Genomic DNA, 25991 nt, shown 5'->3' with positions numbered 1-25991 from the left:
TGTATCCTCCTACGGGTATCCTTTCTCTTTTCCACTTGCAAAGCAGTTCCCCTGGTGTCTTCTTTGGAGGGAAGAAAGAACAGAGAAAGTGAGGAAGGGAGAACTCATTTACTGAGTAGTTCCTATGTGCCAGGCAGTGTTAAAAACACTTATTTAATCCTAACAACATTCTGAGAAATATGTCTGAGGAAGCACTATTTTTAAGAACATCAATGTAGAAGAAAAGACTTTTAGTTCTTTCTACAAGAAGCAGGGCCAAAAGGTATCGACAATATCATTAAAATATAAAAAACACTTTTTTACAAGATTGTTTAAATTCCACAAATCCTTTATTTTTACAACTGAGAATCAATCTTAATAAGCTGTGCTTACCAAGATAGAAAATTCAAGTTACAAAATTTTACCTGAAGGTTCTTGGTACTAGTCCCTCAACGTATCAAACATATGTGAACTTACTGTTTTCTCTCTGCTGTAAGTGTCCTGTTATGTCTCACATTCCTGCCAATGTCCCAAAGGTTAAAGCATCTCCAACTGGTGAACCCATCCCAGACTCCCAGTCTCTCTCCTGATACTCAAGTTTCTGTATATCCTCAACCTCTTCAGAGCACGGTCTATTCCACTGTCTTAATTGAAACCTGGATCCGTGCAGAACCCATCGCCTTCCCCAGGACGTGTGCTCATTCTCTCAAGCTCCTCATGCTACTGGGCCTTGTGACAGGGTGAACTTTCTCCTAGATTCCCAACATAGTTTCCAAATCATTACTGTGCTACAACCGTATTCCTCTGAGGCTGCTGCCTTCCTGCAATACTACTTGCTATTATCAACCAACCTCTTTGCCACCCGCTCACATTTATCAAGATTTGGCTCTACACTCTTTTCCATCTTAAGCTCTAAAATCATCCCGGGAAGACTCTAAGGAGAGATGGATGAGCTATACCACTCCCTTAACTTCAGTTCCTTGACCTACTTCACTCCAAGAACCTTCATGCTTACTCTGCTTACCACCACTTGGAGATGCTCCTAAGAGATGATAAATTCTGATATTCTACTCTCTGATCACAACCTTCTATCTTTTCAGCTTCCATTTCTCTACTCATATGATTCTTATTTTTCTATCTCCTTTAGACCTCAGGTCCTTTGATCCTTCTCTTTCCTCACTCTACTAGGCATCTCCTGTAGCTCCCCTTAGACCTGGGAAATGACTGCACTTTAGAGGGGCTCACTTTGGCCCTCTTGCAACTGCACTCTGATCAAAAGAGCTGAGAGGAGGTGCCCAGGCAGAGCCTCACATCTGCTGACCACACAACCATGCTTTGAGTACCCAGGATTCCAGAATCCCTTGCTCAAATGGCTCCCAGAGCCTATGCGGGTCTCTTCCCTGGATCAGTCCTCCAGAAGTTGAACTGTACCATTGGTGTGTACATCTCTTGGACTGAGGGGTGGTCATAGGTAGGAGAGGGTGTGGTTGGAGCTTGGACTTACAGGTGGAGATACCCATGCACATGTGAGGCCCCTCAAGGTAGAGGAGGGAGCCTGGGTGGTCTTCCAATTGGACTGTTCTCCCACGTTGCACAAATGTCAAAGCGAGCCTCATCTATCAATCCCACATCTTTCACTAAAACCCCAACTGCCCTGCTCCTAGTCCTTCTGCTATATCCACCTTCAACACCTCTGCCCAGGACCATTTTAACCAGCCACCTTCCCTATTCTTGCATCCAGATTTCTGAACAGGGCTATGGATTTTGACGATATTATATCATGGTCTCTAATTTGAGCTGAACACTAAAGGCTTCAGGAAATCCATCCATAAAGGTCTGCCTCCCATTTCCCACACTAGTTACTTCAAACCATGACCAGCCTCCCCAAATTTCTCCTCACTGTCACTAGCTGACCTTGCTGCCTACATTCCTGAGGCCATCAGACAGAAACTCCCTCAACTTGCCACCTACAAACATAGCTACATCTGTATCATCTTCTCCTCTGTACTCCTAACTAGTATAATGGGCACCTTGTTCAAAGCCAATTTCTCACTCTGTGCTTGGGTCCTATCCCATCTCCTCAAGGACATCACTCTGAAATATTATCTCTTTTAGTAGAATCTTAAATGTCTCATTTGTATTGCCTCTTTATACACATATACATGCTTGAGCGCTTAGGTTTCTTCATCTAAATAAATCAAAATCTTCCTTGATACTGGGTGCCCCACTAGAAAACACCCTATTTCTCCCCTTTCCTTCATCCCCAAGATTTTTCAGAGTGGTCTAGCCAGCCCTTGCTGTCTTCATGTCCTCAAATCTCTTTGACTCTTCAACCTACTTCAGTCTGGGTCCTGGCCTCATAAAAGATGAAAACTGCTCTCAGCAGGGTCCCCAATGATTTCTAATAAACCCAACTGACATTCTTCAGTACTTACCTATCCTGACTTTTTGTGATATTTGAGTGTTGCAATTCCTTCTTTTTTTACTCCCTGTTTTGGAATTTTTTTCTCCCTTAGCATCTGTGATAATGATACCTCTTTTCATTCTATGTCTCTGGCTGTATCTTGACAATCTCGATCATCTGCTCTTTTTTTATCCTCTTCCTTACAATTCTTTAGTGATCCTCAGGATTCAGTTCCATGTCCTCTTTTCTTCTCTTTTCATTTTGTACACACTTCCTGGGTATTCTGGTCCACTTGCATGGCTACATATACCACCTGTAGCTAAAGACTTCCACATCTGTATCTCTAGCCCAAACCTCCTAAGTTTTAGACCCATATAGCTAACCCTATTGGACAGCTCCACTTGGATGTCAATGGTCACATCAAACTCAGTATGTCTAAAATCAAAGTGACCATCTTCCTTATTTCCCAGAACCAAACCTGTCTTCCTCCTGTATTCCTCATCCCAGTGAAGATCACCAGTGTGCATTCAGTTGCCCAAGTCTAGGAGACCTTTCTGGATGCCTTCTGATCGATTTTCCAGATTGCCTGCAGAGTAATCTTCCTGAAGGGTAAGTCTGATCATGGCACTCCTTCAGTGGCGTGGTTCAGGATCAAGTTTTGACTTCACTGACTTCAGGATCAAGTTCAAGCTACTTAACAGGGCCCTCTGGATCTGCCCCTGTTTTGCTGGCTTTCTCAGTGCCACCTTTCTGCCCTCAAATCTATGTTCTAGGCATCAGTAACTACTTTCACATCTCCCTAAAATTGTTAGGCTTTCTTCAGGCCTTTGCAGCATTTTCCCTCTCCCTGAAACACCTTTCTTCTTCCTTACCTGAGGAACATCACCTCTTTCATGTCTCACTTATCTTTCAAATCTCAGTTCAGACGTCATCTTTTCCAGGAAGGCTTCTTTGACTACCTCCAGCTGTTTCAGAAATTCTTTCTCTGTGCTACTAAACTATCCTACGTGTACATTGACCAAAGAACTTATCGCACTGAAGAGTATTCACCTACTTACTCAGCTGTGTCTCCAGTATACCCTGAGCAGGCACTGGGTTTTAGTGATATTTGTAGACCCTGAACCTAACATAGTTTGTGGTACATGTATATTTTAACTGTGACAAGTTTACCCAAAAAATTCCACTTAAAGTTATTTGTTTAATACTTATATTATCTACATGTCTAATACACAAGTGGTTCCATCTGAGAACACTTAACTTCCATGGAGCATTATACAGATCCCTGATCTGCAATGAGGGAATACGGACTGGACAGAATGGCATATATTGGATACTCAAGTATCCTGAATATTGCTCATAATTCTTCTTCTGAATGGACTGCTGCACTAGGGAATCAGACTCAGGAGTAGTACGCACCAGTTACTGAGCCTCCCGGTTTGCATACTTATAGCCCCCTAACAAAGCTAAGCATCTGGTATTTGAGCCACTAGTGTTCCAGACAACAGCTTTTTCATTTGCGGACCTTTTAATCTGACTTCGGATCAAACTGTTTTATGAACAGAATGCTCTGGAATTAAATGCCTTAGAATAAGTCAACTTTAACAGCAAACAGAGAATCACATTCTTAGCCAAGACTGTTTCTTTTAATGTTCTTTAGTAGAATTAATGTCCAAGAAAGGTCATACCAGCTTGGTTTCTAAGTTTATAGAAAATGTAATTAAAATATGACAAAATATATTTACATCTCTACTCATTCCCATCTTCTTTCTCTCAGTTGTAAAGAAAGATGTGTTCCCTAACCTATGGTCTTCAGCTTTGAGTCCTGTAATTTTCTCAGGTACTGACTACACTGCCTTGCCTATCACTAATTCTTCCACATCATTCCACCAAAAGTGCTCTGGCAAATGTCACTTTGCTATTTTCCTTGTCCTTCTTCCACTTTTCTGACCATTTCTTCTCAGTCTCCTTTGCTGGCTTCTCTTCCCGTACCCATTCAAAAAAGTTGGGTGTTTCCCATGAGTCCATCTAGATGTCAAGCTGGAACTCCAGACCCACAGATATCTCAAATGCAACATGTTCAAAACATGGTTTTTCTCATAACTTCCCAATCTCAGTTTACCACTCTTCACCTATGCTCCTAAACTAGAAAGTTGTTACACGTATGAATGATGAGTATTATCATCACCCCTAAAATTTATTAACAATTAACGTGCCAGGCACTATACCAAGAGTTTACATCCATTTTCTTATTTAATCCTCCCAACAAGCCAAGAGGTAGGCATTATTAACACAATTTTACTGGGCAGAGAGAAGTAGCTTGCTCAAGGTCACACAGCAGGTATGGAACTGGGATTTAAACCGAGGCCTGATTACAGAGCCCACATTCTTTTTTTTTTTTTTTTTTTTTTGCGGTACGCGGGCCTCTCACTGTTGTGGCCTCTCCCGTTGCGGAGCACAGGCTCCGGACACGCAGGCCCAGAGGCCATGGCTCACGGGCCCAGCCACTCCGCGGCATGTGGGATCTTCCCGGACCGGGGCACGAACCCGTGTCCCCTGCATCGGCAGGCGGGCTCTCAACCACTGCGCCACCAAGGAAGCCCCAGAGCCCACATTCTTAACTACTATGCTATATTCATGTTGCACCTGAATCCTAGAAAAGGAAAACATCAGATGTGTCACCAACTGCACCTCCCTGCTCTTCCACCCCGCTTGTAATGGGGAGAGAATAAGGTAGGTAGTTAAAGCATATATACTGACATCACTAGTCTGATCTGTTGTCTATACCACTCCGTGAAGGATTGCTGCAAGGGCTGTGGATAAATGCTCCACTTCAGCTTTCATCCAGCTCTGAAAAACAGGCCAGCTAGGCATGGGCACCTTTTTTTTTTTTATAGAACTTTTTTAAAAAATTAATTTATTTATTAATTTTTGGCTGCATTGGGTCTTCATTGCTGTGCATGGGCTTTCTCTAGTTGCGGTGAGCAGGGGCTACTCTTCGTTGTGGTGCGGTGCACGGGCTTCTCATTGCGGTGGCTTCTCTTGTTGCAAAGCATAGGCTCTAGGTGCATGGGCTCAGTAGTTGTGGCACGCGGGCTCAGTAGTTGTGGCTCACGGGCTCTAGAGCGCAGGCTCAGTAGTTGTGGTGCACGGGCTTACTTGCTCCACAGCATGTGGGATCTTCCCGGACCAGGGCTTGAACCTGTGTCCCCTGCATTGGCAGGCGGATTCTCAACCACTGTGCCACCAGGGAAGTCCCCATGGGCACCTTTTAGTCACCCATTTCCAAAGAGTAAAACAACTCAAACAACTCAACTCATTGGACAACCTGATGGCGACCCTTTGCACCCAGGTCTCACTTTTTCCAGAGCCCTTTGATTAACTACTCGTAGGTAAGCAGTAAACCACTTGATAAAGTGTATTCCTAGGAAGTTGCAAATGCTTTCTTAAAGTACTCAGGCAAACGAATAACCTACATTTCTTGTGGATAAGGTTCAGCTGAGGCATTCTAAGAAAACTTTCTATACAACAAATGCTAGTTCTCTATTCCCTGGTGATTTCTCAGATAAAGATATTGACTTGTTACCATCCTCTGTGATTATGCCTACATTGCAGATTATATTCCTCCCCAAAAAGGGCTCATTACAAAGAGCTTTCTCATGAAGTATATTAGTTGACTCAGTCACTCCTTCAGTAAACAATGAGGTTACAAAGATGAATAAGACACAGTTACTGTCTTCCAGGAGCTTATAGACTTGTGAAGAAGAGACATAGAGATGGATTAGAATATCAGGCAGCAAATTTTTAAAAAAATATGTATGTGTATTTTTTATTTATTTATTTTTGGCTGCGTTGGGTCTTTGTTGCTGTGCGCGGGCTTTCTCTAGTTGTGGCGAGTGGGGGCTTCTCACTGCGGTGGCTTCTCTTGTTGCGAAGGACGGGCTCTAGGTGTGCGGGCTTCAGCAGTTGTGGTGCACGGGCTCAGAAGTTGTGCCTCACGGGCTCTACAGCGCAGGTTCAGTAGTTATGGTGCACGGGCTTAGTTGTTCCACAGCATGTGGGATCTTCCACGACCAGGGCTCAAACCCGTGTCCCCTGCATTGGCAGGTAGATTCTTAAACACTGTGCCACCAGGGAAGCCCCAGGCAGCAAATTTTATATGAATAAAGCAATGGGGAATTTAGAAGACATAGCAACGATCTGTTCTCCCAGGTCAGGGGAAGAATGAAGAAGACATTCTCCTTCTCATTCCACTAGAAAGTAAGTTCTTTGAGAATGCAGACTATGTCTTAGTCATCTACCTTGGGGAGGTTCTTATATTCCTCTCACTCTGCACACACACACAACCTTAAAACTTGGTTCTCCTCTTTTATATTCTTTGTATAAAATACTTTATTATTACTACTACTACTACTACTACTACTACTATTATTAGATGTCAGTAAACAGCTAACGGAATTGATCTAGAATAGCTTACTTTAGGGGCTTCCCTGGTGGTGCAGTGGTTGGGAGTCCGCCTGCCGATGCAGGGGACACGGGTTCGTGCCCCGGTCCGGGAAGATCCCACATGCCGTGGAACGGCTGGGCCCGTGAGCCATGGCCGCTGAGCCTATGCGTCCGGAGCCTGTGCTCCGCAACGGGAGAGGCCTCACCAGTGAGAGGCCCGCGTACCGCAAAAAAAAAAAAAAAACTTAGAATAGCTTACTTTAATTTTATTTTGACTAGCGTTTGTGGAAGGTCTTCTAAGTATATTCCAGGGAATGTTACTCACATTAACTACTTCTAAACCCTTAAGTTCAATGTTTTAGTGTCTATATGTCAACCTGATCTATATAATCTGAATTGAAAATTTTTTAAATGAATGATACTTCTCCTGAAGAGCGTTTCAGTCTTTTTTAAAAAAAAAAACTCTGTTAGGAAAAAAGCCCAAGTTTATTAATTAAGCCCCTACATAGTACCTGGTACCCAGTAAATATCTGTTGAACGAATTAAAATTTCTGTGAATACTGAATGCCAGCCACAGGTTACTTGGAGGTACACTAGGAAGGCTGAATGATCTGTTCTTCCAGGTCAGGGGAAGAATGAAGAAGACATTCTCCTTCTCATTCCACTAGAAAGTAAGTTCTTTGAGAATGCAGACCGTGTCTTAGTCATCTTTTTACTTGTTGGCAAATGTGGAAGAATGTATCAGCGCATAGCGTATATGTTGTAACTTGAATGAAGTATAAGAAAGCAATGAAAAATCTAAATTAGCCTGTCTTAGAATGACTATTAGTTTTGGCCCCAGACACTAATAAGGTGATAAAGCAATCAAGAGAATGTGCTAAGACAATAAAGTTGCTAAAGAAAAGTAATTAAAGTGATCTATCAAAGGTACTCTGAGTCACGGATAGATTATCTACAGGACATGCTGGTACACTTAGAAAGCTAAGTACTACAATCTGACTGCTCTTGCTTCCACCTGCTGGTATAGGAAGGTAATTTTTAGATTGGGCAGCAAATGTTTAGCAGCTCTAGAAAGAAACCTTATGAAAAGATTGAACTTTCAAAGTGCTCTTGCCAAAGTTACACAGTACACTGCCCATAAACAGCCATTCACAAAAATGTACACCATGAACTCAGCTACAAACATACTGAGAACAGAGCAGATCTATCCTAAACATGGAGACATTCCAGTGGCCTTTATTCTGAGTAGCCTCCAGCATCTGATAAAGCCAAAAGCATTACCCATTTTCTTTTATTGGGCCATCCCATTTTGGTATTCACAAATGTAGCATTTAAATTGGATGACTAAAGTGACCAATGCAACAATAATGGTCCAATCTTGGTCTTACATAGTGAAAACATACTATTTTGGAAACAGTACCACATAAAATCTCAGTTGTGTACAATTTCCTATATCAACAAGGCTTAAAAGTAGAATTAATTATATTATACAAAGGCTCCCCTAGGAATGAATGATTTACTTTCAACTCTTTCTTAAAATGTTAGTGACCCATTTAAAAAAAGGAAAAAAGGCAATTTGATTTTGGATTTTGGAATGTAATAGTAATAAGTTGTTGTTTCCAAATTTCATTGTAAATAAATGAAAAGGGCCTCTTCAAAGTCATCTTTTCCAAGAAATAGAAATAAAAATTTAAAAATGTTAGAAAGAAACAGCTTAAGGTTTTTTTTTTAACATCTTTATTGGAGTATAATTGCTTTACAATGGTGTATTAGTTTCTACTTCATAACATAGTGAATCTGTGTGACACTATAAATGTTTGTAATATTTCTACTCTTAATAAATAGAACTTTTAGCGCTTCCCTGGTGGCGCAGTGGTTAAGAATCCGCCTGCCAATGCTCGACCACAGATTCAAGCCCTGGTGGTCCGGGAAGATCTCACCTGTGGCGGAGCAACTAAGCCCGCGAGCCACAACTACTGAAGCCCGCGCGCCTAGAGCCCGTGCTCCGCAACAAGAGAAGCCACCGCAATGAGAAGCCCGCGCACTGCAATGAAGAGTAGCCCCTGCTCACCGCAACTAGAGAAAGCCAGTGCGCAGCAACAAAGACCCAACACAGCCAAAAATAAATAAAAATAAATTTATTAAAAAAAAATAGAACTTTTACAAAAGGTTCATATCACTAAGTTATAAAGAATGAAGTAGAAAAATCTCAGGTTCTGAAAACAAGAAACAGAAGATAATAGTCTAACTGACTTGTATAGGACAAGTGGTTTAATAATTACAGGTTTTAAATAAAGTTATAATAAATGAACATGCACAGACTTCTTTTCTTAAATCCTTTAACTGGCTTAAGAAAAGCCACCTGAGACCACAGAGCATCTAAAATCAAGTACTGTGTCACAAATGAAATCAAGACTTCTTCAATAATTCATTAGTAAAGGGTGTACCCACATACATGGAAAACCACAACTCAAAAAGACATTCCACTTTTATTTTTCTCTAGGCGGATGAATAAATTGCTTCTGGCACATTTAATTGGTGTTTGGGGCATAATTTTCAGAATTGAAATGCTTAGTAAATTACTCAGGAGAAAGACTTCTCCCCTCAGTACAGTATTTAATACTTAGCCTTTTTTTGGTTTTTTTTTTGGGTCATCTATGCATGGGTATTTTGTTGAGTGAATGATGATGCCCAAATCCTCTTCCTAGGCCTGGCTAATAACTAGTTTGCTTTTATTTTTAAAGACTGGTTCAACCACAAATGGGTGTTTATTTTTTACATGTGACAATGGTATTGTGATTATTTTTGAAAAAAAATTTTATCTCTTAGAGCTATTTATATACCGAAATACTTATGATTAAAGTAGTATCAATAAAATGTTGGGCATATGTTTAAAAATAATTGGAGGGGGCTTCCCTGGTAGTGCAGTGGTTGGGAGTCCGCCTGCTGGTGCGGGGGACACGGGTTCATGCCCCGGTCCGGGAGGATCCCACATGCCGTGTAGCGGCTGGGCCCGTGAGCCATGGCCGCTGAGCCTGCACGTCCGGAGCCTGTGCTCCGCAACTGGAGAGGCCACGAGCAGTGAGAGGCCCATGTACCGCAAAAAAAAAAAAAAAAAAGAATTGGAGGATGAAGAGGCATATGAAAAGAGATTGGCCATGAGCTAGTAATTTTAAACCTATACTAATTTCATGACTTCTATTTGTGGCTGAAAATTTACATAATAAAAAGTAAAATTTTAAATTAAAAATAGCTCTAGTTGCTATTCTAACCTCAGACATGTGGTTTGAAAAACATAATAACTCAACATTAAAGCAACAGTCATGCTGACAAGCAGATTAAAAGGGATAAGAATGGAGCAAACCCCAAGGGAAAACTAGAGCACATGTAAGAAGAAGCTAGAAGAAACTACAGCACAAAATGTATTTGACCAGTAAATGAAGGTTCATAAATTCACAGCTGGAAGGGGCCTAAGAAACCAGCTGGTTCAAATCCTTTAATTTAGGATGAAGCTCAGTGATGCTAAGTCAAGTAATTAACTATACTTCACTGCAGATACAGTGAATATTACATTATAAATGGATTATTAGAGAAGATTCAAAGTGATACTGCTTTCTAGTGTATCTAAAACTTGAGGCTGACAACTTTGGACATAGCTATCAGATGGCTGGCTTCCTACTTCATCTAGTTAATGAATAAGCTTCTAGTTGCTGTTTGGCCACTGCCACTACCATCAATACAAACAGTGTCAAACATTTACACAGCAGGCACTGCTTTGCATATACTAACTCATTTAATCCTTTGAACAATGTGACAGAGACTCTATTTTATCTCCATTTCTAGAAATGATGAAACTGACACACAGAGAGGTCAAATAACTTACCCAAGGTCACACAGCTATAAGTGGTAACTCCGGCAGTCTTGCTCTGGAGTCAAATGTTGTTAAATACTAAATCACCAATCACACCATTCACTTTGACAGTTCTGCCATTCTCTTCAAGTTGCCCACAGTTATTAGCCTAACACCTTGTCAGTGCCTGCTACTTTTCTTTACTCTTTCCTGTCCTTGTTGAGACAGACAGAGACATAATAAGAGGGCATGGTCCATGTGGCTCTGTGTTGACCCATGCCATATCCCAATTCTCCTGCTGGTCTGGCCAGCAACCCCTAGAAGCCAACTGTCATTTACTTATGTGAGAAATAAGTAAATCAACAGACTATGTGAGAAAGGAAAATAACAATGACACGTATTTAATTTACTTCAAGATGGTAAAAATGATTTCAAATTCTTTGACTGTCTGTATATCAGAAGGCTACCCTTTAAAGCAGAGAAGAGAGTTTCCTCACCGATAAAAGACAAAAGGCAGGTTTTAAAAACACTTCCTAACAAACATGAAGGATGAATAACTACCAACCTTAGGTCCTTGAGGTTTGGAAGTCACACTGAAAGCAAAGAAAAGCACCTACCTGAATATAATACAAAGTCATTTACGCACTTATGAAGCGCTAATTATGTCCATGCACTGTGCTGTTTTTTTTAATGCATTATCTTATTTAATCCTCATTGTATAGATGAAGAAACCGAGGCAGAGAACAGTTGACAATCATGCCAGAGTCACACAACTAAGTGGCAGATCTGGGATGTGAACCAGGCAATCTTATTCCAGAGTCTGAAACCTTAACTATTTACTAAGCTGCTTCTTTCAACCCCCCAAAGTTATATTATTTTGTATAAGCCAAGCTGCTGCTTACCAACAGAACAACAGAGTTTCAGAACTGGAGGGTCTAGACTGAATCTTTCAACAGCAGCCCCACAAGACTTGGTGAGATGAGGGTGGGAGGAGAGAGGAAGTCTAAGATGACCACTTTTGGCTTTGCATGGATGTGAGTGATAGCTAGAGGGTTCAGGAGGAGAAGCAGATTAGAATGTTTCCTTCTTTTTCTTTTTTGGGGAGAGAGTGGGAAGACTGGGGGAAATTGGAGCTTTATAGGCATTCAATTATAGACATGCTGAGTTTATAATGTCAGTAAGATATCCAAGTAGAGAAGTGGAGCATGCATTTGGAGCTCTGGGGAAAGTAAGCACAGAGCTAGCTGCTAAAGATAAAAGATAAATAAGGCTTTAAGGACCCTACTGGCTAGTATGGCAGAAAAACATACTAAAATGAATGTAGCAGATACTTATTGATCTTATGTGTATCAGACACAGATAACAACAATATCATGTAAATGCAATTACAGAATTATAGACAAGATGTTACAGTTGGACAGAGAAACAATACTCAGACTGGGAAATCAGAGCAATCTTCTTGGGGAGGGGGCATCAACAGGAATTATCCAGGGAAGGATGGGGTGTGGTATGTGAAGAAGCATAAGGGCAAGCCTGGAATAGAAGACAGGATTAGCAAAGGCCCATTTTCAATCACTGGTAGAGTGTATTGCAAGAATTACAACCAATTTGGAAGTTAGAGATGGGAATCAGAGAAAGATGAGGCTGGTGAGGTTGATAGACAAGATTCCATGGGTTTATTTATGTCATGCTGGAGACCTTAAACTTTGTATCGAAGCCCTGAGTGAGAAGGTAATATCTGTATTTTATTTATTTTTTGTATTGAAGTATAGTTAATTTACAATGTTGTGTTAGTTTCTGGTATACAGCAAAGTTATTCAGTTATGCATATATATTCTTTTTCATTATGGTTTATTATAGGATATTGAATATAGTTCCCTGTGCTATACAACAGGACCTTGTTGTTTATCCACTCTTTATATAAGAGTTTGCATCTGCTAATCCCAAACTCCCAATCCATCCCTCCCCCACCCCCCTCCACCTTGGCAACCGTAAGCTTGTTCTCTATGTGAATCTGTTTCTGTTTCGTAGATAAGTTCATTTGTGTCATATTTTAGATTTCACATATAAGTGATATCATATGGTATTTGTCTTTCTCTTTCTGACTTTCGCTTGGTATGATAATCTCTAGGTCCATCCATGTAGCTGCAAATGGCATTATTTCATTCTTTTTTTATGGCTGAATAATATTCCACTGCATATATATACCATATCTTCTTTATCCATTCATCTGTTGATGGACATTTAGGTTGTTTCCATGTCTTGGATATTATAAATAGTGCTGCTGTGAACACAGGTGTGTATGTACAAGATCTGCATTTTAGCTAGGTACTCTAACAGCTGTGGGAAGTATGAAGGGTCCATTTTAGGAGGCAAAGGAGGTCAGTTAGGAGGCTTCAGTAATATGGATGAACAACTAAATTAAAAGTGGTAGTAGGGAGCCTTCCCTGGTGGTCCAGTGGTTAAGACTCTGCACTCCCAATGCAGGGGGCCCGGGTTTGATCCCTGATCAGGGAACTAGATCCTGCATGCTGCAACTAAGAGCCTGCATGCTGTAACTAAGAGTCCACATGCCACAACTAAGATCCCGAAGATCCCGCACATAGCAACGAAGATCCCACGTGCTGCAACTAAGACCCGGCACAGCCAAATAAATAAATACATATTTTTTAAAAAAGTGGTAGTGGGAGTGGAAGAGGAAACAATGGGTTCAAGAAATATTCAAGAGGTAAAACTGGCAAAGACAGGATGTCATAGTTTCCAGTTTGGGTGGGTGGGTTGGTGGGTGGGACCGTAGCAAATGAACATAGCACATTTACTCTTGCAAATAGAAAATGCAAGGTCAGGTTTGGGGAAACACTACTAGGTAAGTTTCGGAAATGTTGATTTTTTTCCAGTGCTTATGACATACGCCAGGGTATGAAGCTGTGGTGACCTGACAGTTGGATATATGAACCTGAAGGCAAGGAGAGGGCTCCGGGTGGGAGACATAGCTGCAGATGTATTCAGATGTACAATTCTTAGAATGGACTGGGGCATCTAAGAACAGCATGTAGATAAGAACACTGGGGAAATCTAGAAAAGTATGGAAAGGAAAAGTGCATACCAGGTGGGTTGAGGGAAGGTTTCAGACAGCAGGGTGTGTGGGAGAGACTCCAGCATGTATGTCTGCTCAAAGAAAGGAGACAAAAAAAGGGATTTACAGTAGAAGTTAAGAATAGAAACTTGAGAAAAACTAGGGCTTGAGAGGCAAGTGTCAGGAAAAGGAAGCTTGAAAGAAATTTGAGGATTCCTTGTAATAAAGGAAAATTAGGAATTTGATTCTCTGGAAGTCAAGAAATCATGTGTGGCCAACAGTGTAAATGTTACGTGGAGACCAAGCAAAATCAGGACTGAAAAGTATCCACTGCATTTGGCAACTAACACCCAAGACTTAAAGTGTCATCTGATTAGTGGCTCTTTCCTCTCTTGTTCTTTGGCAGCCACATCAAGCTGCTAATTCATACTGAAACCGAAAACAACTCAAGGTTCTAAGTTTTTCCCGTGTGCTGCTCTTACATCATCCTGCTCTCAGATAAGTGATGTGTTTAGCTTAAATATAAGACTTCATATTTGATACTATTAAGAATCTCCTCCTGATTAGAATGGTGTTATAGTGAGTTGAGATCCTCTGGAACTTTAATTTTTCACTATTAATTTCATTAGTAGGTCATTTATAGCCTCCCCCCAGTCACTGATAAAGCATTTGTGACTTTCAATATTCACAAGTATAGACAGTCCTTGAATTACAATGGCTAGACTTAAGATTTTTGACTTCGTGATGCTGTGAAAGCGATACGCATTCAGTAGAAACTATACTTCAAACTCTGAATTTTGATCTTTTCCCAGGCTTGAGATACATGGGACGATACTCTGTCATGATGCTGGGCAGTGGCAGTGGGCCGCAGCTTCCAGTCTGCCATGCAGTTATGAGGGTAAACACCAATACACATACAACTATTCTGTAACCACACATTTCTGTTTTTTACTTTCAGTACAGTATTCAACAAATTACACGGGACATTCAACACATTATTATAAAATAGGCTTTTGCTAATGTAAGTGCTCTGAAAACATTTAAGGTAGGCTAGGCTAAGCTATGATGTTTGGTAGGTAGGTGTATTAAAAGTATTTTGACTTTTCAACTTAAGATGCGTTCATGGCGACATAACTCCACTATAAGTTGAAGAAGATCCCTAGTCAGTTCTTAATTATCCAAGTCCTTAGGGCTTCCCTGGTGGCACAGTGGTTAAGAATCCACCTGACAATGCAGGGGACACGGGTTTGAGCCCTGGTCCGGGAAGATCCCACATGCCACGGAGCAACTAAGCCCGTGCGCCACAAGTACCAAGCCTGCGCTCTAGAACCTGCAAGCCACAACTACTGAGCCCATGTGCTACAACTACTGAAGCCCTCGCGCCTAGACCCTGTACTCCGCAACAAGAGAAGCCACTGCAATGAGAAGCCCGCGCACTGCAACGAAGAGTAGTCTCCACTCGCCGCAGCTAGAGAAAGCCTGCACACAGCAACGAAGACCTAACACAGCCAAAAAAAAAAAAAAAAAAAAAATCCAAGTCCTTAGAACTACTTTCTTTTACCTTGAATGGAAGGGAGCAAATTATAAGTTATTATGGACTCACTTGGTATCAAACACTGTGCTAGATGTTCTCACATACAATGGTTCCTGCGCTCCTTACAAAAACTGTAGGAGGTAGTAAATGTTATCTCTATTTTAGGGTTGAAGAAACTGAAGCTTAGTGAGATTACACAAGCATCTGAAACCAGGTCTGCCTCCAACGCCATGTGGTTTGCAAATTTTCTCTGTTTTTTATTAAATGTATTTTTTTTAAAGATTTTTTTTTTTATGTGGACCATTTTTATTTTTTTTTTGCGGTACGCGAGCCTCTCACTATTGTGGCCTCTCCCGCTGCGGAGCACAGGCTCCGGATGTGCAGGCTCAGTGGCCATGGCTCATGGGCCTAGCCGCTCCGCGGCATGTGGGATCTTCCCGGACCGGGGCACGAACCCGTGTCCCCTGCATCGGCAGGCGGACTCTCAACTACTGCGCCACCAGGGAAGCCCTGATGTGGACCATTTTTAAAGTTGTTATTGAATTCGTTACAATACTGTTTCTGTTTTATGTTTTGATTCTTTGGCCCTGAGGCATGTGGGATCTTAGCTCCCCTACCAGGGATCGAACCTGCACCCTCTGCTTTGGAAGGTGAAATCTTAACCACTGGACTGCCAGGGAAGTCCCTGCAGATTCTCTTTCCCTTTTTTTTTTTTTTTTTTTTTGTGGTGTAAATCTCTACATACTGAGCTTTGTTCTTTTTCCAGCTTTATTGAGCTATAATTCCCATATAACATTGTATAAATTTAAGGTGTAGTACATTCTCTTTCTTGGAGTCATTTCATTAGTTTTTAGCATGTTTGCCTTGGACACTCAACTTACTCAATGTGCGTATTTCTAAATTCAGGTAAACAGCCTGAGGGGAAGAGAACTCCCTCCCCTGGTCTCCACATGTCCAAATCCTACCACTCTTCCAGGACCAATTATGACCTTGCCACTTCCTTTTATCCTGAAAATAATCTCTCCTTCCTCTGAACTCCCATATCAATTTCTCTATTACTCTCTGTGGTACTTATCACTCTCCATCTTGTATTATAATTATTTATGTATGTGCCTTATCACCCTTACTAGCGTGTACTGCCTTGGTCTTTTAAGAAAGATCAGAATAAGAAATTGCCCATACAAAGTCTACTTATGCGTTTACTATGTAAGTATTATTGAGGCTATTATTCATTGCATTCACTCAATTTCCCCTGTATAATGCACCCACATGATAAATTTATCTCACGAACAGTACCAGGAAAAACTCTGTTTCTGATAATTTTTAACGGTATGTTTTCCCTTTGCCTTTACTGCCAGAAAGTTAACAGTTCTGAACCCAGTTAAAAGAATTAGACTGACTCTAATGTTTAAACATTTTTTTTGCCTAATATTCTTTTCCCTTTATTAATCTTAAGGTGTATTTTTAAGGTAAGCAATCACAAATTAATTATGGTAAAGAGGGGGAGTACAAAGTAAATTTCAACAAGCAAATATTGGGCTGGCCAATATTTGTGACATGAGTGAATGAAGATTTGAAAGTTATGTATAGGTTTCAATCAACCACATTCTACTATCCATCATTTCTGTAACTTTACAATTTTTCAGTGTCATTAAGAACATTTTGATGAGCTGTTATACATCTTACTGAGTAGCCTTGGTCCTTTTTGCCATTCTAAGCAAGTTTTTTTTGTTTTTACTTCCCTTCAGTTTCTTTTGTGCAGTTATGGGAGTATAGTACTTATAGCACAGGGTCTAGATCTAATAGAGCAGGAATGAGATGTGTTCCAGTATATGAATCCACCATCATGGCTTTTTTGGGTTCTCCTGGGTACTTCTTCCACCAAGTAGGGCAAGCTGCATGTCATTACCTTCCTGGTCTGTACAACAAGTTAAGTATTTTGGCTTTTCTCAGGATTACACTCTGCTTAATGTCATGTGTTTCCCCAGTACCAAGTAACTCCCAGGTCATACAAGTCCAGAGAGTCTGGTTTCTCTGCCCTGGGCTGACCCCACGCCCACTCATGAGAAGTTCATCTTTGTTAACTTCTCAGCTTGGTTGCTTCTGACCCAGTACTTCAGAAACTAGCACCTCTTTCAACTTCTTTCATATCCAGGTTGACAATGTAGAATGAGCTTTGCTATTAATATCTTAATGTATATTAATATAGAGAGTATTCATTAATTAGACTATTACTCTACAGATCCACCAACTGGTCTGTAAGGCACCAAGTCACTATTTGAATGCCCTCAGTGGTGACAAGGGAATATGACAAAGATCATGTCTTTTAACATATGGCTTCTCTTCTGCCTCATATCACCTAGTATATACTCAAAATTCCTATGAGTCTGTTGGTTAGGTTAGCTTCCTACTGCACTCTACTCTGTAATTTTTTTATTACACGACTAGATCTAAAGTAATACTTAGATATAAATTTCCTCTTGCAACTTTTTTTTTTGCATAGAAATTCACAATGAGCTATTTCCTATAGGGTTTGAAATATTTACTTCCTACTAGAAATTATACTGTCATTGTCAATATAAAAATGCCAAATCTAGGCCTATACTCCTTAGATATCAGGAATGAATGCTGAATTTTCAGTTATTACCACTGATGACATCTTTTCATCCATCCAGTCACTACATATGGTTGTTAAGCAACTACTCTGGGAACAACACCATGCTAAATGCTGGAGGTACAGACATGAACAACAACAAAAAATCAGGCTCCTGATCTCAGAAAACTTGTGAACTACTGTGGAAGACAAACACTATTAATAATAACGTGTATGCTACGGAATTACTTACAGTATTCAGAGGGATCAAATTTAGTAGGAGTCAGGCAAGTTGACCCTGAGGAAGTGCAAACTAAGCTGATATTAACAGCATCTATCCCAATCTGTTTTAGAGATATGTTTGATTACTTTCTGAGTCCTTAAACAGAGTAGGGGCATGAACCCTCATGGACAGGGATAATTTGTCATGTCCACAGCTCCATTCTCAGAGTTAGCTCAGTGGCTGGCATAGGTAAAATACACTATAAATATGTACTTTTGAATGGAAATCAAATGAAACGTATCTAGAATATATAAATAGTACTTAAATTCAATATGAAAAAAATAAACAAGCAAATAAGAAAATGGGCAAAAGACACTAACAGGCATAAAATACAAATGGCATATAAACATGAAAACAGCTCAAACGCATTAGTAAACACAGCAATACATAAAAAACCAAGAGGTACCATTTTACAACCTTGGATTGGTAAAAGGTCTGACAACACCAAGAATTGCTAAGGATGGAGGATCAATGGCTACTCATGAAGGATATACAGAGAGAGGGAGTAAATTAGCATCACCACTTTGGAAAAGAATTGGACATCATTTGGTAAAGTTGAGAATGTACATATGTCCTACAAACCCAGCAATTTTTCTTAGGTCTTCCCCTTGCACATATGTATCAGGAGAAAATACAAGAATATTCACAGCAGTATTGCTTATAATAGCAAATAACTGGGAACAACCCACTGACGAGAAAATGGATAATAAATTTTGGAATGGTCACACAAGGAAAGACCTAACAACCAAAAAAATGAACCACAGCCATGTCAAACTAGTTCCATCATGTGAAACTAAACCATATATTGCTTAGGGAAACATGCATTTGTGATCACATTTTTTTTGGGGGGGGGGTACGTGGGCCTCTCCCGTTGGCGGAGCACAGGCTCTGGACGCGCAGGCTCAGCGGCCATGGCTCACAGGCCCAGCCGCTCCGCGGCGTGTGGGATCTTCCCGGACCGGGGCACGAACCCGTGTCCCCTGCATCGGCAGGCGGATTTTAAACCACTGCACCACCAGGGAAGCCCTATGATAAGTTTTAGTTTGAATGACAAGTATTAGCTAGGCTGTGGAAAGGTAGGGGAAGAGACGCATACTCCAAATAAGATATTAACATGTGTTAATTTAACGCCAGGAGATGAGGATATGAATTCTCCGGCTGAAACATTGAGTTAAGAGAAGCTGGGAGAGCTAAGTCATGGTCAGACTGTATAGGGCTTTATAAACCATATGAAAGAGTTTTGATTTTATCCTAAGATTCATGGCAATCAAAAGAAGAATTTTAAACTGGAGTGTGACACATCACATTTGCGTTTCATAAAGATCTCTTTTTTCATAAGGAAAGTATATTAGTAGGAAGCAAAAACTGAGGCTGAGACTGATGATAAAGATTTGGATTATAGCGGTGGTACCTCGAATAGAGAAAAGAGAAAGAATTTGAAGACTTGGGAGTTGACGGAAACGTTACCGAGAGAAGGCCAGGAACAGCTCCAAGGCTTTTGACTTGGGTAACTGGTGACATTCACTGAGACAGAGGACAATGGCAAAAGAGAGGATTTACAAGGGAATGTTGTATAGTTTAGGATAAGGTGGTGCTGAGATTAAACAATAACTTAACAGATGCTCAGTAAATATTTGTAAAATGAAAAAGTGACTGAATATGAGACCTCCAAAAAAGCTGTACAACTGGTAGTTGGAATCTACTATCATTCATTTTCTTCTCATTTACATAAATAATTTGTGTTTCTTTTTGCTGTGTCTTGCCAGAAAATTCCTATGAGGATGTGAAAGCTGTATAAATATATAATTTTCAGTGTTAGAATGATAAGATCTAACAATGTAGCCTTATAGTATACATGTCATGCTTTGTGGCAAGCAGCCGTCAACTATTTCAGTCCCTACAACCCTGTCTACAATGTGAGGCAGAAAAAGAATTTTCTCTTGGTCTTGACAGCAAGTAAGATTAGGTATCAAAGATACCAGCTAAGTGTGTCTGAGAAATAAAGAGGGTGCCCTTTTGAACGCTAAGCAGAAGGTATAGATAATCTCAGAGTAGGTGGAAAAGAACAGGGTCTTCCAAAATAAGCTATGGTAAGTCAGAAATCTATATTTTGCAAGCTGGACTTTCTCTTATACTTACTGCAGTTTCTGTGTTGATTTCCTTTTTGTTTCACTTAATAAGAAGAAAAAGTCTTTCAAAAAAATGTCTTGGGGCTTCCCTGGTGGCGCAGTGGTTGAGAGTTTGCCTGCCGATGCAGGGGACACGGGTTTGTGCCCCAGTCTGGGAAGATCCCGCATGCCGCGGAGCGGCTGAGCCCATGAGCCATGGCCGCTAAGCCTGCGCATCCGGAGCCTGTGCTCCGCAACGGGAGAGGCCACAACAGTGAGAGGCCCGCGGACCGCAAAAAAAAAAAAAAAAAAAAAAAGGAATTCAAGAGAAATCTGAGAAATTGGGTGATTTAATTAAGGTCACGAGGTTAGCTGAACAGCAAGTACAATTCAATCTTCAGATCCCCAGTCTACTTATTCCCAAGAAATTGGCTAAATACCCCCATCAATGATCCTGGCTGCAAAGCTGGATTTGGGAAACGAGTATATAGCAACCATAACAACAGGAAAACCCAAGAGAAATCATAAGCCAGTTGAGTAAAAACCTAGTTACTCATATAACACTAAAATGAATTCCCAAGTGTCAAAGGGAACAGGAAATCAGGAGTACATAGAGGGCCTTCCATGTGGTCAGTCAAGTACTGACTCCTTTAGGAAGATACAGATTTTGAAACAGAGATTCTGTGATTAAGTCACTCACAAGAACCATGGGTGGATGACTACTACTACTGTAGAGTATGTTGATTAACTGCAATATATGCCCTTAAGTAACAAAATAGTTAATATATTTATGGTAGATTGCTAGCTTCTAAAAAAGTAATAATTGTACGGCTTTTTACATTTATTTTCTTCCATGCATAAACAAAGAATATGCATAACACATACCAGTGGTTCTCAAAATGTGGTCTGCAATCCTATGGGGAATGGTTCTTGAGACCATTTCAAGGAGTATGTGAGGTTGAAAGTATTTCATAAAAATACTAAGACATTATTTACCTTTTTCACTTGGTTGACATCTGCACTGATGGTGAAAAGCAATGGTAGATAAAACTGTTGGCACCTTAGAACAAATCAAGGCAATGACACCAAACTGTCCTAGTAGTCATTATATTCTTCACTGTCACTCCCTCATGCTAAAAATAATGTAAATTCCACTTTAGAATGTCCTTGATGAGATAGTAAAAATTATTAATTTTATTAAATCTCAATCATTAAATATATGTGTGGCAAAGTAGGCATAAAGTGCACCGGCTGAATACCTGAGTACAATGGTTGTCCAGAGGATTTGGTTGTGCAAATTAAAAGCACTTGTGCAATTGACTGAATTGTGAACTGAAATACCTGCTTTTCTCATGGAACACCATTTATACTTGAAAAAATGACTGACAGACAAACCATGGTTACTCAGACTTAAGTGTTTTGCAGAAATCCTCTCAAAAATGTAACATAGTAAGACTGTCACTTCAAGGAAAACAACTGATGGTATTTGTTACCGATGATAAAATTTCAGCTTTCAAATGAAAATTAGAATTTTGAAAAATTGTATCTGCCACCATGAGCTTGCCAGCTTTCTAGTATTTGAAGACTTTTATGATGGGATGATGATATTAAGGAATATGATTATTTGATAATGTAAAATATGTCAACATTAGGAAGCTATGTATAACACAGTGAGCCACTATTTTCCAAATGAATAGTGTTTGATATTACAAAATCATGCATAGGTAAGAGACTCATTACAAGTGTAAGACAGACCTATGGATTTTAACGTAACAGTAAGAAAAAGTACGTTGACAGTTTCATATTTCACATTGCAACCATTCTTATAAAAACTACACCTTGTCAAACTTTGATGTGATATCAAAGAACACCCATGATTATCTAAAACGTCTATTAAAATACTTTTCTTTTTCCAACTACATATGACAGGTGGGATTTTCTTCATCTTCTTAAACCAAAACGAACCAGTGCAACAGAATAAACGTGTTAGCAGATGTAAGAATCCAGCTACCTTCTATTAAGTCACATATTTGTTTTGCAAAAACGCAAAACAATGCCATTCCTAGGATGGTTCTTATTTTAAAATAAATAAATAAATAAAACAAGTGTTGATGAAGACGTGGAAAAACTGGAACTCTTGTTCTTTGCCAATAGAGTGTAAAATGGTACAGTTGTTGTGGAAAACAGTAAGGTGGTTCCTCAAAAATTAAACAAAGAATTATCCTGTGATCCAGTAATCCTCCTTCTAGGTACCTATCCCAGAGAATTGAAATTAGAGACTTAAACAGAAATGTGCATGCCAATGATCATAGCAGCATTACTCAAAGTAGCCAAAAGGTAAAAACAACCCAAAGTCCATGGATGAATGAGTGGACAAATAAAATGTGGTATATCCATACAACAGAATACTACTCAGCCTTAAAAAAGAAGGAAATTCTGACACATGCTACAACACGGATGAAGCTTAAAGACATTATGCTAAGTGAAATAAGCCAGTCTCAGAAGAACAGATATTGTAAGATTCCCCTAGTATCAAGTACCTAAAATAGTCGAATTCAAAGAGACAGAAAGAATAGTGGTTACCAGGTACTGGAAGAGGGGATGATGAGGAGTTTCAGTTTGGGATGATGAAAAAGTTCTGGAGATGGATAGTGGTAATGATTACATAACAATGTGAATGTACTTAATGCCACTGAATTGTGCACTTAAAATGATTAAAATGGTAAATTTTATGTATATTTTACCACAATTAAAAATAAAAACCCAAAGGAAAAAAATCCACAATACCATCTTCTCACTGACTGTTTTGGAGATGTTTTGGAAAATAGTTATTTTTTGTTAAAAATGTTATTTATGCATGTAATGAATTTATTACTGTTTTAAAAATAAACTAATAAATACTTTAAAAATCTCCCTGGTTTCATTTCTAATATGGTAAATAAGGAAAGATATAACCCACATAAACAGAAGCTCTTAGGTCCTCAGTAATTTTTGAGTGGTAAAGAGGTCCTGAGACTAAAAAGTTTGAGAACTACTGTCAAATATGAAATTTATTCTCTCTTCTCACACCTGCGTTATAGGAAGATATATATTTCTTCATTTGTTGGTATAGCTTCATTTGAGAGCTATACCACTTGCAGCCTGCAGACTAAAAGGACAGCCTGAAATATGGTCAAAATCATCACACTAACTCTTTATAATCACTACTGTCCCCAGATGCGCCAAAACTATAAGGACTGAGTAGCCTAAGGCTCCACACAGATGAGTGGCAACGTACAACAGAAAACTGTTAAAAAGCTTACAGGCTGATTGCTAGGTTCTAAAGGTTTTATAAGGATCTAGCAAGAAACACATATTTCCCTTTTTCTATTGGTTCTTCATTCAGATTTTCAGTTCAAAGCTAGATTTGGGAATGCGGGTGGTAGTGGCATTGTTTCTGAAAACCATTCCATCCAGCGCATCCGTGCAAAGAATTTAATTCTCTCACCATGTTGCTACTGGTCTACGGCACAGGGGTGTGGCGAGGGCGCTAAGGAAGCAGTCCAAAACAGCAGCTGGGGCTGCACCAAACCGTGTCCAAGCAATCATTTCCTCCATTTGGGGCCAAGTCAATTAGCCCCGGCCAGAGGCCGAATGTTTTATGGGAAGTAAATAAAAAGGAAATTAGAAAGCATGGACGGAAATAAGCAGCAAAATCATAGCGGCTGCATCTTGCGCGAGTGTTAAACGATGTGTATGCTAACGATGTGCATGAGGGGTAAATGAGAATTGTTATTCGAGTCTACAGCTGCTGGCACTGTTAACGACAGGTCTGCAGTTCTGGATGGGGACGAAAGTCAAATGATTTACTTATCCCGACCATATTTCTGCATTCGTTTTGGGCTGGGCCTGGGACCAGTCTCACTGCTTGCAGCTGAGGCAGTCCCAAACAAAGGGGAATGGACGCCCTCTCAAGGGAGTGGATGAAGAAAAGGTGGCCCCAAGTTCCCGCGCCAGGTGTCCCTCGGGGTAGACCATGCGGACTGTGGGGAGGGAGGGTTCCAGGAGCGTCGGAGGGGTGCTGTCTGGAAAGGCTGGGCGGAGGCGCCTGGCAGTGACGGGGCAGAAGACCCCGCTCTGCCCAAGGTCAAGGTTAACACGCGCACGGGAGGTACCTGTGGAGGCTTCGCACAGCCGAAAAGCACTGGGCTATCATGGGAGCGCCGAAAGGCGACGGCGGCTGAGGGCGCGCTGTCCTCCGGTTTGGGGGTGAGGGATTCGGGACGCCGGGAAGCCGCGCAGCGGCCTAGCAGGACAGACAAGACCGGCGACGGCGGCAAGCTCCGCCTGAACCCTCCCACGTGCGTCAGCCCCAAGCCGGCGCCCATTTCAGCCCCGCCCCGGCCCCGCCCCGGCCTGAGCCCGGCCCCGCCCCGCCCCGCGCCCGCTCCGCGTCCCGCCCTGTGCGTCTTGCACCGCCCCGGGGGCGGTTCTGGCGAGGCTCCTCAGCTGGGTTGAAGCGCACAGCTGGGTGGGCTAAGGGGCGGCGGCGGTCTGGGGGCCGGGGAAGTTTGGGCCACCGTTCGCAGTGCTGCGCTTCGAAGCCAGGCTCAAGCCCGGAGAATCAGCGGGGCGGCGGACCGACTTACCGACGCCCTCGGGCCCGCTACCACTGTCTCGCGTCCTCTTCCCTGGTAAGGGGCTTCTGTATGGGAGGGGTCCGTCTCCCGCCGCCCCAGACCGGGCCTGCACCGCGCACCCGCAGCAAACCCCGTCAGGGCCAAGGCGAGGCCTGGGTACCGAAGGGAGGGAGATGGAGGTCGATGTGCTCTGGGGAGAGGAAGGGGGAGAAGCCCGGAGGAGGTTGCCCTTCTCCATTTCCCCTCGCACCCCCGCTCCCCTCCCCCCCCCATTCTTTTTTCACCCTTCTGCCCTGGGGCCTTATTTAGTACTTGCAGCCCCATGGCCTGTTGGCTGGGCTCGCTTTTAAAATAAGCCCACAAATAATAAACGTCCTAGTGGTGGGTACCACACCCTGGCTTTGAATTAGGGAACCTGGGGAGCAGATGGATGATTCGATTTATTGGAAATAAGCCATTAATGCATGATGGCCCTGCGCCACTGTTTGGATGCGATAGTATTCCATGTGAATGAACATGACCCAGAGCTTCCAGTTTGTCCACGAGAGCACAGCCACTGCAGAGAGCATTGGTCGGTTTGTAGTATCCATCGTCTTAGGCAATGATTTTCTGACATGTCTTGATTAAATAGAAATGCCATTTTTATTAAAAATGACACCCAATGGCTGAACAACCTTTCCCTAATATATTTTCTCATCACATAACTGTCTCCACCTACAAAAGTAGGTGGAGTGTAAATTGTGCATACATTTGAAAAAAATCTCATGAAACAGAGGAAAATACTCAGCGTGGATCAGCTTCTGAGTCAGCAGTATGAAATCTCCCTCAACTTAGTACTAAAGCCTTTTGGGGATTTCTATATCTGCATCTATACCCCTGTCCTTTTCTGGATCTGTACCATATAAACTGTTAAGAGACAGTGAACTATTCAGTGAGAATTTAAGCTATGTTGTACATGTTTTGAGAAAGATTTTACTTTTGCAAGTTTTAACATAACCTAATATTACTGGGTGTAAATGAAAATGTCATACATTAGCATATCTATACTTTGTGCTCTCTTGACTCTTTAAAAAGAAAGGAATGAAGATAATACAGACTTTTT

The 25991-nt window shown here is 41.2% G+C and overlaps 2 protein-coding genes across 2 annotated transcripts in view; one reads left to right on the top strand and one right to left on the bottom strand.

Annotated features, from left to right (window-relative positions):
* NLN (neurolysin) overlaps positions 1-24625 on the bottom strand; it is a 100393-nt gene extending 75768 nt beyond the window's left edge. Inside the window, exon 1 of the mRNA XM_065875324.1 lies at positions 24425-24625. Coding sequence (XP_065731396.1) covers positions 24425-24465 — 41 coding nt within the window. The 5' untranslated portion in view covers positions 24466-24625. The remainder of the gene's footprint in view (positions 1-24424) is intronic.
* Positions 24626-24766: 141 nt separating this feature from the next.
* SGTB (small glutamine rich tetratricopeptide repeat co-chaperone beta) overlaps positions 24767-25991 on the top strand; it is a 45384-nt gene continuing 44159 nt past the window's right edge. The window contains exon 1 of the mRNA XM_065874108.1: positions 24767-24943. The gene's annotated coding sequence lies outside the window, so the exon portion shown is untranslated. The remainder of the gene's footprint in view (positions 24944-25991) is intronic.

Source organism: Phocoena phocoena, chromosome 3 (genome assembly GCF_963924675.1).
Source record: "Phocoena phocoena chromosome 3, mPhoPho1.1, whole genome shotgun sequence".
Taxonomy (NCBI): Eukaryota; Metazoa; Chordata; class Mammalia; order Artiodactyla; family Phocoenidae; genus Phocoena; species Phocoena phocoena.
The sequence above is the reverse complement of the archived record's forward strand: the minus strand, read 5'-3'. Positions and strand labels throughout refer to the sequence as shown.